Here is a 17,005-nt window from a genome sequence, read left to right as displayed (position 1 = left end):
CTTCAAAATAAAATCTGAAGAAAATTAGCACTGCTAAACTTTATTACTGTTGCTAATTCAGCTCAACATAAGCTAATTAACAATACATGAAAAAAGCTAAAGGAAGGAACAAAGATGACTAATTACAGAATCTTAAGCAGGCATCTCAAAGATGACTAATACGCACACTTGGATTCCAAGCGTCAAGTCTAGAGCTCATTTAAGCTGATAAATCTGCAGAAAAATTGGCCTCGTAGCAATGATTTATATCCTGGAAAGTCCCATCTTGCTCAAAAACACACCTAGGAACATTATCTCTGCAGAAGCTAGTCATCTACATTCTCCTTTGAGTCTGATCTAATATAATACAACACCATCTGCAATAGTCCCTGCCAGATTCCTTCCACTGGATACCAAAGCCTGTATTCCAAGGATGATCTGACGAAGCTCCATTACAGCAAAATACAACATCACCTTCCCCTGGAGCACAGTCCTTTTGACAACTCTGCATCCACGTCTCCAACAGGAAGCGCAATTATGCCAAATAAGTCATTGTGATGGGTAATTCTTACCGGAGGATGTCATATCAACAGCCAACATATTTCCAGTTTAGGTTGAACATGTCATCCAGGAAGTGATTAATTTTGCGGGAGCATGACCCGAGGGATTGCAAACAGTATGCCCCTTCACAAAACCAAAACACAACGTCAGACACAGAAAATTCTTGAGCTGTAAGATGATACACCAAATTACGGATCATAATTACCGGAAGAACATGGTAAAAAGCACCAAATTATGACAGACAAACCTGATTGTTCAACTGCATAAGAACACTAGGAGATCATGGAACCATGGAAGGAAAAAAAAAAAGCATAAAAATAAACACGAAAATGAAAATGCATTTCATTTCGCCGACTAAGGGGATCGAACCCTTGACCACGGGATTAAAAGTCACGCGCTCTACCACTGAGCTAAGTCGGCTGTTGTTGTTCATGACAAGCAACCAAATCGAGTTTGGTTATCTATAGCCATAGAGGAAAAAAGCAACAGATCGTGCCAACTGACAAACATGATTGATCAGCAGCAAAGGACAGTCCACTGACATACGAGAAGAGTGAACGAAAAAAGCCATATTGTATGAAGCAAGCAGTCAGAGCTGAGATACTCTTTTGTAAGGAAGGCAAGCAGTTAGCGATAATGAATTACTCCAGAACTGATTAGCAAACAAGAAGAGCAGAACTGGCCGGGGAGAAAAAAATACGCATTAATGCATTATAAAAGCCATGAAACAGAGTACTGAGTGACTCCAGAACTATGTGACACATTCTCCTTTTCTACCTTATTCGATAAATGTTTCCCGGGTGCACTTTCGGATACAGCATATTTCGAGTTTCCTGCAATTAAACAGGAACAATTGTTTAGGAAACCCAATACAGTAGCACTCTGCACACACAGATACTTGAGAAATCATCTTTGCGAGTTAAGGCCTGTAGTTTCTCAAGGGCTTGAATTTAAGGATCAGAACAGAAATCGATTTTGAAACATTGATAAACACTGGAATTTACATAATATCTCATGTATCCTAAGCATATCCATAAGAAGAGTAAATTCACAATGATTGTCAGATTTGCTTTCTGTATCCTGAAGTAGACTCGAAAAACTTCATATCAAAGCAACTTGACTAGCTCAGTAACCTACGAAAACCAATGTTAGTCATACCTGATTCGTACCAACGCAACCCAAATGAGAGCAGAGAGCTAGAGATGAACCACGTGGAACCCACTTTTCCAAGCTACCCTGTGTGGTGATTAGGATTTCATCCTTTCATTCAGACATACGAAAAGCTTACTCTTGAATCAAACTGATTAAAAAAAATACAAACTTCCAAACCTCATCCACGGATCAGCCATTTTCTTTCCAAGCTTGAAAGAAATGAGATTAACAACGTATTGCAGGCTACAACAAATTATGCATATCATTAAGAGCTAGTAAAAAAATGCAGACAGTCACTGGAACGATAAATAACATTATCATAGGCTCAATAGCTTAACTTTAAATACCTCAGCTGATTAACGTAACTGATAGCTGGTTATGGCATGTAATTTTATCACCAGGCCAGCAATGATTCCTCAACTCATGTTACTATGGGTCCAAAAGATACCGTTTTATTCAATGGAAACAATCTTAACTGACGAATGTGGCGTTGGATACAACAGCAAGAGGCTGAAACTGTAACACATGGATTGAATGGTACATGGTGATGGTATTGTTGTACAAAGACATCTACAGTAGAATTTCGGAAAATCAACTGAAAATGAAAATGGAAACAGTTCTATAAAGCATCATCCAGTGACCCTCCATTTCTGAAGCTAGAGGATTCGAAAAGAAGGAAGGAAATTAACCTTCTGCAACTTCAGATGGTATTCGAGGCAACTCAGGAAACCCATAAAAATTGTGTGCGTTGGAGAGCAGGAACTTGACAAATCATCTTCACCATCTTTTGACTCCAGAACATGCTGAACATCAATTCCACCAGAAGCACCTGGGCTGAAGTTGAATCCAGGACTTGCAACTCTAGTCGTGAGTTCATGGGATAAAAGTCACGCGCTCTACCACTGAGCTAAGTCGGCTTTTTTATTCACTGAAACAGTTCAAGGGTTCATATCTGAAGTCATAATTATGGGTAATTGGTAACTCCTGAATCAGAATGATAACATGTTTTCAATTTAGGTTGTGAATATCATTAAGAAAAAAGAAAGGAAAAAAAAAAGATTTGCATATATTAAACAGCTGAAAAAAATGAAGATTGCCTATGTCAACCAAAAACGACTTTACCAGCAGGTGACTTCAGAAATTCACATAATTGAACAATGATAAAGCTTGCCAAACATGGTTGGAAGAATTACAAAGTAGAATATGTAAACATGATTCTCTTTGGCAAGCAGTAACTCCTATTTGTTGGACACAGAGATGATTGCTAGAATTCATTCATCTCTTCGGGTCTACCAATCCTTGGAGATTATTCTACTTGTTTATCTCTCCATCAAACCATATTGCTGGCCAAGTGGAGGCCAATAGGCAATCAGGTCAGCATCTTTAATGTTGCAACAACACCAATACCAAATTAATGACCAAAAATAAACAGAGTTGATATTTTGGGTTGGATACCTTTTTCTTGCATTAGAAACTGTCCAGCAGCGGCTATGCAAAACAGATTCTTAGCCGCCGACTAAGGGGATCGAACCCTTGACCACGGGATTAAAAGTCACGCGCTCTACCACTGAGCTAAGTCGGCTCGTTGCTGAATAGATAAATGCAGTCTGATAACATGTTGCCATGATAAGAGGCAAGCAGTCAGACAGTCATTTGTAAGGCAACTAGGGAAGCAGATACTCAATTACTCCAGAACTGCTAAGCAAACAAGAAGAGCAGAGCTGGGGAGGGATACATTATAAAGGCAATGAAATAAAGTCCTGAATGACTCCAGAACCATGTGACACAGGCACACCCGCCTTTTTGTACCTTGTTCGTCTTGAAAACATTTCCCAGACGCACTTTCGCTCACCATAAGCATAGTATCAGATGCACTTTCCCACTTTCAAATTTCCTGCAATGAAACAAGAACCATTTTTTAGGAAACCCAATCACACTCGGCAAACAGATTGTCAGAATTGCTTTCCGTATCCTGGAGTATACTCAGAAAACTTCATACCAGAGCAACTTGATTAGTTCAGTAACGTACGAGCACCCTTGTCAAAGTTGTGATACAAGGGTACATCCTGATGAGCAACAAGGACACACAAAAATTTACGAATACGGCACTGAGCTATGGAGCTTTCTGATTTCTCAAATACACAAAAATGAATAGTACAGTACAAAGGTAAACCATGCAATGCCAGTAGACAACACTCTAAACCAGGGAACACTTGGTCACTCACTAAAAACTTAGAGACAAAGATGTTTCCACGCCAGTAGTGAGAACAGCAGGTATTAGTAACTCTGAATCATCAATCCAATTGGAGATACTTGCAAGAGCTTTGAAGGTACCTCAGACCTTCATATCTCCAAGACAACTATCCAATTTAGGACTACGGAAATAAATGTTAACCATACCTGATCCGTACCAACGCTCCCCAACTGAGGGCAGAGATGAAACACGTGGAACCCACTTTTCCAAGCTACCCTGTGTGGTGTTTAGGATTGCATCCCTTTGTTGAAACAAAAGAAAAGCTTAATCTTGAATCGAACTGATGAGGAATACCAACTCCCGAACAGGGAAAACTCGTCCACAGCTCAGCCATTTTCTTTCCAAGCTTGAAAGAAATGAGATTAGCAACTTATTTCAGGCTACAACAAATTATGCATATCATTAAGAGCTGGTAAAAACACAGAGGGTAAATGGAACGAGAAATATCAATACCGTAGGCTACGGTAGGTAGACTTTCAATACCTCAACTGATTACCGTAACTGATAGCTGATTATGGCATGTAATTTTATCACCAGGCCAGCAATGATTCCATAAGAGGTCGAAAAGATATCGTTTTATTCAATGGAAACAATTTTTACTGAAGAATGTGGCGTTGGATACAACGTACAAGGCAAGAGGTGATGAATGTAACACATGGATTCGGATTCCAAATATGAAAGGTACATGGTGATGGTATTGTTGTACAAATACATCTACAGTAGAGTTTTGGAAGAACAACTGAAAATGAAAATGGAAACAGGTACTATAAAGCATCATCTAGTGACCCTCCATTTCTGACGCTAGAGGATTCAGAAAGAAGAAAGGAAAGCGAACCTTCTGAAACTTCTGATGGTATTCGAGGCAACTCAGGAAACCCATAAAAATTGCACGCTTCGAAATCCATTTGAGAGTAGGAACTTGACGGATCATCCTCACCGTTTCTTGAACCCAGAACATTCTGAATATCAATTCCACTAGAAGCACCTGAGCTAAAGTTGAATCTAGTACTTCCAGCCCTTGTTGTGAGTTCATGGCTTTCACCTCCATCTGATACTGATCCTTTAGTTTCATCAGAAGGAAGGACAGGAGTATGTCCTTGAAAGAGAGCAACATGCCCAAAAAGCTTGTCTTTTCTCGAGAAAGTTGAACCACATGAACAAAGCCAATTATCACGGCCACAATGTTTCTCATGGGTTTTGAGATCAGCACTAACAGAAAACCTCTTGTTGTTGCATCTGCTGCAGATGTAGCTTTTTTCACAATGGGTCCGTTTGTAGTGATTCTTCACACACAAAATGGTCTTCAAGGGCAGGAATTTTTTGTGTTCCTTGTTCCTTTTGCAACCCACAAAGGGACACGAGTACCTTCTTAAAACAACTGGCTCCGTACTCAAATCCTTGGCTGGTTTTGCAAGTGCAGCTGGAGTCTTGTACTGATTCCCGTGACCTCGCATATGCATCCTTAGATTGGCGTCTCTCTTAAATCCTTTGGCACATATCAAACAGAAGTGTGTATGCTGTGCTAGTATTTCTTCTTTTTCTAGCTGCAAGACTTCATAAGAACCAGGATGAAGATCATGTCCCTCTTCAACATCTTCTTCCTCCTTGAACTCATGTTCTTCAACTGCCGCAGCGGTCAGATTAGACTTACCTATATCATTTTGCTCAAGCACGTAATTAACCGCCTGTCCAATCTCCAAATGTTCAATAACATTATTTTGTTCCACTGCCTCGCTTACATGTACGCTTCTGGGAACATTTGCCGTGGAGGGGCTAGTTTTTGATGATGGCAGAAGACTTCCAGCTGTTGATATCAATTGAACAATGATAGACGTTAAGTCAGCCGAAACAAGTTGCTGCTGTTGAGCTAAGAGTCCATTTGATCGATGCGAAACACAATCTTGTTGCTGAACAATCAAATGCACCATGCTTCGGAGTTGATGGATCTTGTGCTCAAGGAACGATAAGTTCCATAACATCGCTTGCGGATCCCAATCTGGGAGCTTTCTAGCAGCAGCATCTTCATCCATCTCTTTATCACACTTCTGATGCCCTAGTGGTGTATCTTCAAAATCCATTTAGTTTCAATTTCTTATCCGAAGCAATCAAATCCTAATTAGCAACCACAAATACTTACTGCAAAATCGATATTTATACAAGACAAATAACATTCATCAAACAAACACAAATTCATGCCTTAGAAATTCGGATGAAATACGGAAATTTGAATCAACCCCAAATCCAAGGATCAAAGGATTCAAAGGGGGTTCATGTTGTTTAGTGAAAGTATGGACTACTTAACCTCAAAATTAGTGAAATCTTTACTACTAATAAAAAAAATTGAATCTTTTCAACTCAAATCAACTTCATATCTCATGTTTTTCTACCCATGAACAGAAAAAAAAAAAAAAAAAATCAAAATTAAACCCATTTCAATCATAAAAAACTTGTTTATATTGGTGGGTTTGTCTCATAATCAATCATATCTGTGGAAAAGAAAAGAAAAACGAAGTACCTGATATGTGAGCTGCTGCTGGTGGTGGTGGTGGTTTGTCGGCTTTGAATTAGTAGTATACAATACAAGTATATCTTCTTCTTTTTCTGGTTTTGTTCAAAGTGCTGTGTTTTATTGGACAAGGAAGTCAATTGTCTTCAGCTTTCCATTTTATACAGAATCCAGTGGACACAAGGAGAAAGATAACACTAAACTAAATCCATTTGACAAATGGGGGAGCACATCATATTATTTTATGTCATTGCCTTATTGGCTGCATCTTCAGCAGAGATATTATTAAACCTTACAGCCAGTCATGTACTGCATTGGAAGAAGCAGCTTTGACATTGCTGGTGCTACCCAACAGTAATTGCAAGATGGTAAATCCATACATCTTACATGAGAGCTTGATGCTTTCTTTTTATTAACTTCAGGATTGTTATTTAGAAAGATTATTACAATTTTCTAATCTGAATGACAATACCAAGTACAAAGATAACAACAGAACAATTTTTCTTTAAAAGAACATGCAACCACAGTCCATTAAAAGCAAGGATCTCTGGCAAAATTGTTAACATACAGCGAAAGATTCTACAGTACTAACATTAATGTATCAAACTGCATAAATATGTACAGATTACTAAATGACATGAGAGAATTGCGTGGCAAATCGAAGTTTTCGTTATTTTCCATCATCGTCATCATCACTGTCTTCAGGCATCTCAAGATCTTCTCCGACTCCTTCAAGAAGGGAACTTACATCCTCGCCCAACTCCTCTAACCTTGAACTTAACTTTTCCACCTTGGCCTGTTCTTGCCCTAAGCAAACAAGTAGATCGTTAAGTTCTACCTCGCTCTCTTTTCGACCCTCCTCCTTTGCTTCTTCTTTGATTGCATCGAGATCTGGAGATTTCTTGGCTTCAAATTTCAAAGCCTTCACCTCGGATTCTAATAGAGACTTTGCTTGCTCAAGGCTCTTGTAGGCATCCGATAGACTCTTTAGATCAGATTTCATCTTGTCTGCCAAGCTGCGATGTGCATGTGCCTCGTCTTGAACTTTAGCTTTTTCTGACTTGAGAACCTGGACTTGTTTGGCTGCTTCTTGAAGGTCCCGACGGAGTTTATCTGTACCGGCAGAATCACTTGCAGTTGCCCTCACCAAAGCCTCGGCTGAAGTCCCATTAAGGCCAAGAAGGTCCTAAGAAAAACAAGCACCAATATCTTAGGAAAAGACAATATTTGGATGTACACAGGCATAGCTGCTTTGGAAACCTTGCAATACAACATATGACAATGCAATTACTTTAACTTAAAAATTATGCAAATGGCATACCTTCATCTCAGTACACTGCTTCTCTACAAATAATTTCAGACGTTTGATATAGTCCCCGTCGCTCTCCCCACTTTGCTGCTCCAATTCAACTGGTAGTGCAACCACCTTGTTCTTTAAATGACTTGAGATCTCCACGATACTCGCTCTAAGATTTTCTTCCAGCTTTTTGACAAGGTCGACAAACTGGGCATCAAAGAGCGAGTTGAGAACTGGATGCTCATCATGCTTCCAATCAGTCTCGTTATTAGCACTAATATCATCCATCTCCGCCATACTATCACGCAATCCCGCTTTTGTAGACGTGAACACATAACTTCTCTGCAGATCGTCTAGCTTTAATAGATATGAGGTAAGCCCGACTTTCTCACTTATGACATCAACCACTAAAGAAGCATCTTTACTTTTGTCATCGGATTTGTTGTAGAGAAAACACTCCCCCAAGAGAATGGCTGCTAACCCTTTTGTACATACGGATACAGATAGGTTTGACACAAGCTCAAGAAGATACGTGAGGTGCGGCCGCAAAACTAGAAAGCAGTGAACTGCATCTGGGAAATCTGCCAACCATGTAACTAGGAGCTTGAGGATAACGGGTTGTATATATGAGTCTCTAGCTGACGTCTTATGGTTTCCATCTTTAAATTTAATGGAGGAAAGAGCCAAGTACTTCACTATCCTGTGCATTAGTGGCTCTTGTGAACCCAAGGATGGGATTGGTGCCTCAACTTCAATTCGTAAAACCTAAGCAATTCCCAAATGGCATTAAAATAGGACACAGGTGAATCATCAAGCATGTAAATTGTAAAGTGTGTCTTCCTATGTTGTGGAAGGCGCCCTAGGCACACGAGTCGCCCAAGGGGAGCCTAGGCAATAAAGCGCCCTAGGCGCCAAGATGTGTATAGTTTTTGTTTTGTTTTTTAGTTTCCACGGGCGCCTAAGCGCGCCTAACACAACATAGGTGTCTTCTACTCTTCTTATTTTCTCTGAAATGATCCCTTACTTCAAAAATATTCTAGTTTAATGTTGCCGTTGGTTTACTAATGTTATGGAGATGCAAGTAGTTATCGGACAACTGAAGAGGAATCTGATGGTAGAGTAGGGGCACAAGCTGTTGGGCATAGCATACAAAATGAAGAAGGAAAATAAAGAGAAGAAGATAGTATGTAATCTCAACCACATTTTGCATACCTTTTCCTTGCATTGAATATTGTCCATCAGTATATGTGAAAGAACACTGGCAGCTCTGCAGCAAGTCTGTATAAAAAACAATAACTAATCAAAAACTAGATACAAGCCATACATGTCAAAATAACAACAATCACAAAGCAGTATGAGGAACACAAACTTTGTTAAAATGACATTGATGGACACATACAATAACCCAGGGAGCTAAATCTAACGCATAAAAAGCAGAAAGGTCCAGTGGAAATATGAGCACAAGAATAGGTGTGTTACCTCTAGATCTCCGTCAGTCTCGCTTACAGTTAGACCACGTAACAGCATGCTGCCATAATAATGAAGTTAGAAAGATTGTGTTATAAAGAAATGACAGCAGTAAAAGATTCTACCTGCACATAAAAGCACCATGAAATTGGGTTGCGCAACTACCTTCCAAAAGACATGTTGATGTCCTCCTCTAAAGGAGTATCCGACATTGATTGTGGTTGTGGAATCATTGTGGATGCTAACAATCCTTGGCCATCACTATTTTTCTGATTGGTACAAAAACAAACAAACCATTGGTGAAAAAATGTTAACTGATGGATTTCTGCATGTATACAAAAGAATGCACATTCTTGTTCATTTTGTGGGACATTATTGCATTGAACAACTGTACACTATGCGATTAACTGTTAGAGAGCATACAAAGTTTGGATTAGGAAAGATGACAAACCTCACAAAAGCACCTAAACACAAAGTCCGCCGCCACAAATTCTTGTGCAGTAGAACCTCTTAAAAGGATGCGGAGTATTGAGTTTAGGGCAGGTTCAACATTTGGTTCTTCCCCAAGTACTTTACTCGCGAACGCATCAAGGTTCTGACGATGACCGACAACCAAATAACCAATGCATCGAAGTGCCTGAAACGTATCCACTTAAATTAGATAGCAATATGGAAACTGCTTGGCTGTATAGACTCGATGATAGACTAAAGCACCCAAGAAAAGTGAGACATTTAGGCAAATAGACGAGAAATACACAAATGGCTCAAGAATAAAGCTCTAGCAGGCAGTACAGTTCACTTTTCATGAAAAAACAAAGCCTCTTAGAATAAATACAAATGCAGCAGACACCTGCTCAATACACTAAGTCACTAAATTAAAGTATTTGCTGCGGTAGATCACATTCCTCGCCAGAATCATTTGATTCTATGTTAAGTCCAATAGTATATATATTAGAACACCAAAAAGTACAGGAAACTTACTGAACAACGTAGACTAACTGCCGCCCGTTGGTTCTCAACTCCCAGCATTAGAAGTTCATCCATAAGTTTTTTCTGAAATCCATCAAAATGCAGAAGATGAAACTCTTGACATTTAAAAGGTACACCATGGAGTAACATTAGGCTGTTTAGTATGTTCACGAACCTGATACAGGACAGTTTGGTTAGAAATCCTGTTATCTTTCCCAGACTCAGCTGCTGGTCCTCCCACTAACAGCATCTCAACGATTTCCAACGCTCTAAGGAGATTTGATGTCTACTGGCATGAAGTTTATTTTCAGACATAACATACCAGTAAGGATCACACGACTAGTCCTGATGTGATTGGCTATATAATCTGGTACTCGACGCAGCACAAAACAATTAGAAACCAGTTAACCATATCTTACCTTTTGCTTTGAGAATTTAGAGACCCTACTTTCAAGCACCAATATTGATATTAAAGGCTCAAAACCTGTTGTTTCCCTGAGTAATCTCTGAAACACGGAACGAACAAACTTTACCGTCTGGTATATGTGGAAGGGCAAGTATAAGAAAAGCAATAAATTGTGACAAACCTGATTTGACAAACAGTGTAGAAGATTGTTCAGCAGTACAAGACAGTCCTGTGATGTAAGAGAGAGATTAGTGAAGCAAGTAAGCAGTAATGAACAGTGACAATAAATAAGGGAAGATATAACGAGCAAAGAGGTCACAAATAAACACCTCAACGACAACACCACCTTCAGCACCACCTTCGTCTTGAATAATAATAAATATCTTCTCAAATGCACCTTCAAACACCACAATTTTTTGAATTTCCTGAAATTAAATAGACCAAATTTAGAATACCCATATGCATTTTGACCCAAAAATACAACTAAGAAAGGAGAAAAACGAATCACCTCGGCTTCGTGAGTCAAATAAGTAAGAAGTAACAACGCCTCATTTCGTATAGCCTAATAAGGAAAAAACAAAAATTAGTCTCCAAAACAGCATATGCAGGACATAACTGTTACTTTATTTTCTCTTAGAGGATAAAGTAAGGAAGTAAGGAACAGAACTCCATGCTTTTGAGGAAAAATGTATCCACTACACATTATAACAGCTTAACGGTGAAATATTTTGAAACCACATCAGAAAATAGAATCACATCCTACCTCTCGGCTCATAAGCATATCCATAAGGCGAGTTATTCCTTGGGGGATCGTAAGTATTGCTTCTTGTACCCTGAAACAGATTAAAAAATACTCCTTCTTAGTGACACGACGAATTCAGAAATCTAAGAGCACCAAGAAAAAGGAATCAGCATTTGTCAATCTGGTGTTCATAGGTACCTATTTCGAGAAGTAGTAAGTAGGGCTGTCAGTAGTTGAAGTGTATGATACTGGACAGTGAAGTTGTCCGAGTCCTGATCAAGTACAAAAGAATAAACACTAAGGACACGCACAACGCAGCAATGCTAGTAGACAGCACTCCAAACCATGTAAAACTCACCAGCAAACCTAAGAGAAGAGATATGTTTTCAGCTTCTCTACAAAGCAAATCAGAATTCATCATAGCTGGATGTATCTCATTCTTCACTCCTCCTTCTGGAGCAATCGGAGTCAACGCACTAGCAAGGGCTTCCAAAGCACCTTTTACCTTCATATTCCCAACCCAAGTGTCATAGTCAAGAATACTAATTCATAACCAAAACTAAAAAAGGTTCACAAATCGCAATATGAACAAATCAGCAGAGTCGATATAATGACGTGACATACCATTTTTTCATTATCACGCTCTCCCTTTATTACTCCCATTAGCACTGATATCCCTGTAGCCAAAATCAATCACAAGTATCATTATAATAGTAATCTAATTAACATTTATTGGTTTCGGTTATCTGCGATTCAAATTGTACTTATCGGCGGTTCAAATTGTACTACTAAGTTAGCCACTTAAATCAAAAACCTAACAAAGAGAGAGACATACCTAGTTCCCCAAATGCCAGCTGAGCAGAAACACTTTCTTCAACAACAGACTGAAGTTCATCCAAAGCTTCAATCCTTTTATTATCATTATCCTCCTCAACATTCTTTATACGCTCAAGCAAACTTTGAACATAACTGTAAATAAAAAAGAAATCATTGCATGCAATAAAATAAAAGTCAATTTCAAATTCCAAAAAAAAAAAGACCAAGATCTCACTTATCCCATCAGTATTTCATCATTATCACAGTTGAAGCTATAAAAAAAGATGCTTAATTACAAAATTAACTTGATAATTTACCTGTCATCATTAGAATTTGAAGTATCCTTCCCAAAAACAAAGCCCCCAACTCCCTGTACCAAAAAAATTAACCAATAAATTAATTTCTCATCAAAATCATAAAAATAAAATAAAGAATCAATCAAGTATTGGTATTACCTGAGCAACTTTGTTAAGATTGATTCGACCAAGCTTGAAATCCATTTGATAATTAAGAGTTTCAATTAATTAGGGTTTGATTGAATTTTTTTTCAAGAGTTCTGCATTTTCCTGAAGAAACCTTCGTCTCTCTCCCAGTGGCAATATTTTTATGAAACTCGTTTATGATTTAATACTGCACTGACTATGTTTTGTTAAGTTGCTGTAAGCAATTTTGGGTCGCTGATATTGAAAATATGAAATTTGAACCTCTCGATGAAGAGGTGGGCCCTGATAGAAGTTATTTAGATGTGGATAAGCAAAAATTATGCGGGCCCGGGTTTCATATATTCTTTGGAGTTTCAGAATTAGATCATTCATATCATCACCCAATGATGATCTTATCAATGTATTATAGTGATATCTATGCACGTTAAATTTTGATATTTATAGAGTACTGCGTGTAGCTTGGTCGAATTACGAAATGAGACGTGATTTAAATTGAAAACCGATTTAGAAAATCGGAAACTTTGTAAAAAAAAATCATGATCACAACATATTCATATAAGTTGTTGTATCTCCATCAATTTGTGCCTATCAAATCTATCTTATCAAAACTAAAAACAATTTCAGAAGACCTTCTTTTTCGGAAAGAAGAGGACCAAACAACTAACGCCAAACTGACTTTGAAAACAATACCAATACGTGTCAAAGCACAAGGCAATGACTGGATCAAATCCAACTCAATGTTCATCAGAACATGTAAATAACATGAAATGGAGTTTTGAAAATTTAGGTTGCCTAATGCAATCAAGGTAGTAGTGACCCAATTAGTAGTAACAATAACCAAAAAAAAAAACCCGAAGTTTCTCAAATAGTAACCAAAGTGTCTCAAGTAATGGCGGTAATCTAAGTCGGTCTTTAAGTGTTTGTCTCGGAACGAATAAGGCTGACTTGAACTTGATGATGATCTTGGACGAATTGGTATTGTCTTTTTCCTTTACTACAAAGTCTAAAACAAACCAAAGCTAAAACAAGAAAAACTGATCTTTTAACCTTCCAAATTAAAATTAAGTCAGGATAAACTAAAGTATCAACAACACCACAAACAAGAATTAAAAATATATTAATAACAACATTACTTAGATAATCACAAGCTCCTCAAAATGTCATGCACCAAGACCTAACTGCCAAGACAAAAAGAGATCTAAAAAGATCTCGATCTATTAAACATCCTAATTAACACACGTAAATAAATTAAAAATACAAACAAATTACCACCAAAAGCAGAAGCTAAAGTAGGTCTGCTTAGCTTTAATGGATCTGTTGAAAGAACTAATACGGTTCTTGTTGCTTGAATTTGATCATAGATTCTAACCGATGGTGCCGACATGGTCCGAATCCTTCTCGCACAAACCATACATGCACTACAATTCCACGAATCTAATAAGAAACCCATAAGAAACAACAAGAACAATTTCGGAAAAGGACTAATCCCAAAATAAAAACTAGAATATAAACGTAGATCAGAGAATACTAGGATAGAAGAAGATAACACCTCTTTGAGATCTGCAAAGTATTTGACCATCTCTTCTTTAAGTTTCAATGCTTGAAAATATTCTTCTAGGTATGTCTTCAACACACTCTTGAACTCTTCAAGCTTTTCCTTAACAGTTATTTTAGTGGAGGATCTCAATCAAGCCCGTGGTGACACCACTTAACGTAGCGGAAGCGTATAAGTTGGATCAAAAATCTAATAGATAATGAAAACTGTTGTGAAATCAATACAGATTCACAAAGGCAATAAAAAAACTAGAAAATAATAACTATAAGAAAAACAACTTTAATAAATGACATAATAATGTTGGATGTAGAATTATAAAATACTGGGCCACCTTATATAGGCTTTAAAATTATTTTCTAAAAGCATTATAAATATAACAATGGTGCAAATCCACTGTGTCAAAACTCACCCGCCAAAACAAATGTTACTTTTGGCTTTATATATCAACTTTATATACTCTTTCAATATTTTCATCGTTATCAAATTAGAAAATAGATTAAAATGGAAATCCAGTTCTATTGTTACCGTTTACGATATTCTAGTTGGCCCCTTTAACAAATATCAAAATCAAGCCAGGGATGGGCCTAGCAAGGGGCTAACCTAGGTTATTGCCTGCCCCTATTTTATCCCAACATTATTTTACATGCATTTTTTTTGGGAAATTTTATCTTTAGCACGCTAATATCAAGCATTCTTATCCTCTTAATATATTTTAGCCTACCTATATACCAACAAAACCATGGGATAACATACACAGACACTAATTTCAAGATTTTAACAATATCATCTAAAATTAACAACAACATGAAACTGGGTCTAATAATAGAACTATAATCATAGAGACATAGACATGAAAAGTGATTCTTAATCTTAATCAAACTCATGGAAAACAATAATCGACAGACCCAAAGTTATTAAGGGTTTTAAAAGAACTACAAATCTTATGAAAATTAGGGTTTTGAAAAACATTTAAAACAAAGACCGCCAAAAATTTCTTAACATCTAAAACGAGGAGAAGAGAAGTCAAAATTCTGGTGGTGGAAGAAGATGAACAACATAAGCTATTTCTGGTTTAATAAAATGTATTGTTGCTTGCTAACTATTATCATGAGAGGATCTACTGATGGTATCGAGTGTCTGGCGTACTCGTAGTTATGATGATTCTTCTTTGAGATAGAAAAACCAAGAATTTTAACGTACATGACGCCTAGTCCACTGAAAGACCTTGGCCATGTATGCCAACTTATAAATAAGAAAATGAAACTCTCGAAACGTCATTTCCTTAACCATGAGTTCACTAACTTAGATTGGGAAAAAATCTCATACAACAATGTTTCCTCGAGTCTAAAATAAATAACATCCTTATAAGGAACTGGAGTCACAATAGTTAACTAATTTACTATAGCGAACAAGTTACCTAGTATAATAGTATTACCACATAAAAGAGAGTAGATGATCATATAAACATTCTAGAATCACAAAATTTTTAAAACTTCGAATTGACGACCACATGATTCAGTATCACTAACGAGTAAGCGAAATACAGTTCTCATTCCAATCTTCATAACTTCTTTTATAGTTAGAAAGATGCATTACGAGAAACGGGATACAAAATATAATCTTCACTCCGATAACATGTTATAAACCAAATATGATCCAAATCTGAACATACACATGAATTGCTAAGAAATATATTTTAAGAAATTGAGAAACAATAACTAATAGAGTTAAGTAAGAATATAAGCAGAAAGAGCTTGACAATCTATCATCACATGATATGTTGATTTCCCGTCTCCCTACTATGGCAACCAAAAAACCATGTCAAGCAAAAAATTAAGGAGGACATTTTGAACCTCTAACTATCCAACTTGTTTTCTCAAAGGTGACATTACAGAAAAATGAGTAGTATATGACATGAATTCAATAGATAAATCACACACAAAAATAACAGTAATAGAAGAGTAAGTTGTATATGGTAAGTCACTATTCATATCACCATCATTAACAACACGTATTAAAAAATCAAATAGAAAGATAAACATTGAAAGGATTCTTAATCTTCAAATCAAACTCTTGTAAACATCAATAAGATGAAGGAAACATACCCCAATTATTAAGGGCTTTAAGAATACAATCTTGTAGAAAAAACACCCCAACCATCAAAATTAGGGTTCTCAAGTAAAACATCTTAAAACAAGTATGCCCAAACCGCCAAATCAGATTTCTAACCCTCATTCTTCATCTCCTTCGACTATGAAAAAAAATTAGATCAATTTATATTACCATAATGTATCCACTATATGCAACAACCATAACTTAATTATGAAAATGTGTCTGATATGTTAAACATACAATATATAAATGTGACATTCTCTTGGAAAACATGGAAAGTTGTAATATAATTAAGTTTCGTCCCTTCATTTTAAGTCCATTGTTTTGTCACATAATTTGTGTCTCTTATATAATTTTAAACCCGTTACTTTGCTGCATAAGTTGTATGCTTCATTTGTTAAACCCATCTTTTTTGCTACATAAGTTAGGTTGTTGGTAGTTCTACTGCACATCCATAAAAAAAGAATGGTACCCTCCTAATTAAGGTACCCAAAGAAAACAAAATAGACCCATCCAATCGAATTGGGGGCGGGTACTTTAAAAACAAACAAGGGGAAAAAATATCATAGACAAACTAAATGATATGATAAACCCAAATCCACACACCCAATCTGACTTTGGATGGATCACAATCCAAACATAACCCACTAACCCTATATTAATCAAGAAGACGAAACAAACTGACCAAACCTAAATTGTAAAAATTAAAAGATTATATCCATAACAAAACCTAAACTAGATCGTAC

At 37.1% G+C, this 17,005-nt stretch overlaps 2 protein-coding genes, 1 long non-coding RNA gene and 2 other non-coding genes across 8 annotated transcripts; all 5 read right to left on the bottom strand.

Moving 5' to 3' along the window:
• Window positions 1-527: 527 nt before the first annotated feature.
• Window positions 528-1,777, bottom strand: LOC113354462. Its single transcript, XR_003361890.1, has 3 exons — window positions 1,699-1,777; window positions 1,318-1,373; window positions 528-663 (listed from the first exon to the last, which is right to left on the bottom strand). It is a non-coding gene; the product is annotated as an uncharacterized LOC113354462 (long non-coding RNA).
• On the bottom strand, window positions 889-960 carry TRNAK-UUU. Its single transcript has one exon. It is a non-coding gene; the product is annotated as a tRNA-Lys (tRNA).
• A 1,425-nt stretch (window positions 1,778-3,202) lies between the features above and the next one.
• Window positions 3,203-3,274, bottom strand: TRNAK-UUU. Its single transcript has one exon. It is a non-coding gene; the product is annotated as a tRNA-Lys (tRNA).
• A 1,227-nt stretch (window positions 3,275-4,501) lies between these two features.
• Window positions 4,502-6,811, bottom strand: LOC113350368 (protein SENSITIVE TO PROTON RHIZOTOXICITY 1-like). Of its 4 annotated transcripts, none has more exons than XM_026594483.1 (2): window positions 6,462-6,811; window positions 4,502-6,058 (listed from the first exon to the last, which is right to left on the bottom strand). In XM_026594483.1, exon 2 carries the CDS (start codon window positions 6,022-6,024, stop codon window positions 4,711-4,713), a length of 1,314 nt encoding a protein of 437 aa, XP_026450268.1. In that variant the 5' UTR covers window positions 6,025-6,058; window positions 6,462-6,811; the 3' UTR covers window positions 4,502-4,710. The 4 variants fall into 4 exon arrangements, with proteins under 4 accessions (XP_026450268.1, XP_026450267.1, XP_026450269.1 ...); XM_026594482.1 differs by having other exon boundaries at window positions 4,502-6,082; window positions 6,462-6,704; XM_026594484.1 differs by having other exon boundaries at window positions 4,502-6,011; window positions 6,462-6,682.
• Window positions 6,812-6,934: 123 nt separating this feature from the next.
• Window positions 6,935-12,746, bottom strand: LOC113350367 (golgin candidate 6-like). The gene is made up of 19 exons (XM_026594481.1): window positions 12,605-12,746; window positions 12,467-12,519; window positions 12,169-12,302; window positions 11,958-12,010; window positions 11,692-11,838; window positions 11,532-11,605; window positions 11,355-11,424; window positions 11,100-11,153; window positions 10,921-11,016; window positions 10,773-10,820; window positions 10,605-10,691; window positions 10,361-10,471; window positions 10,198-10,269; window positions 9,668-9,853; window positions 9,382-9,485; window positions 9,229-9,277; window positions 8,962-9,027; window positions 7,774-8,514; window positions 6,935-7,638 (listed from the first exon to the last, which is right to left on the bottom strand). Exons 1-19 carry the CDS (start codon window positions 12,647-12,649, stop codon window positions 7,123-7,125), a joined length of 2,706 nt encoding a protein of 901 aa, XP_026450266.1. The 5' UTR covers window positions 12,650-12,746; the 3' UTR covers window positions 6,935-7,122.
• Between the last annotated feature and the right edge of the window lie 4,259 nt (window positions 12,747-17,005).

The sequence above is a fragment of the Papaver somniferum genome, chromosome 2 (genome assembly GCF_003573695.1).
Source record: "Papaver somniferum cultivar HN1 chromosome 2, ASM357369v1, whole genome shotgun sequence".
In the NCBI taxonomy this organism is placed as follows: Eukaryota; Viridiplantae; Streptophyta; class Magnoliopsida; order Ranunculales; family Papaveraceae; genus Papaver; species Papaver somniferum.
This window is presented reverse-complemented; position numbering and strand designations above follow the sequence as displayed.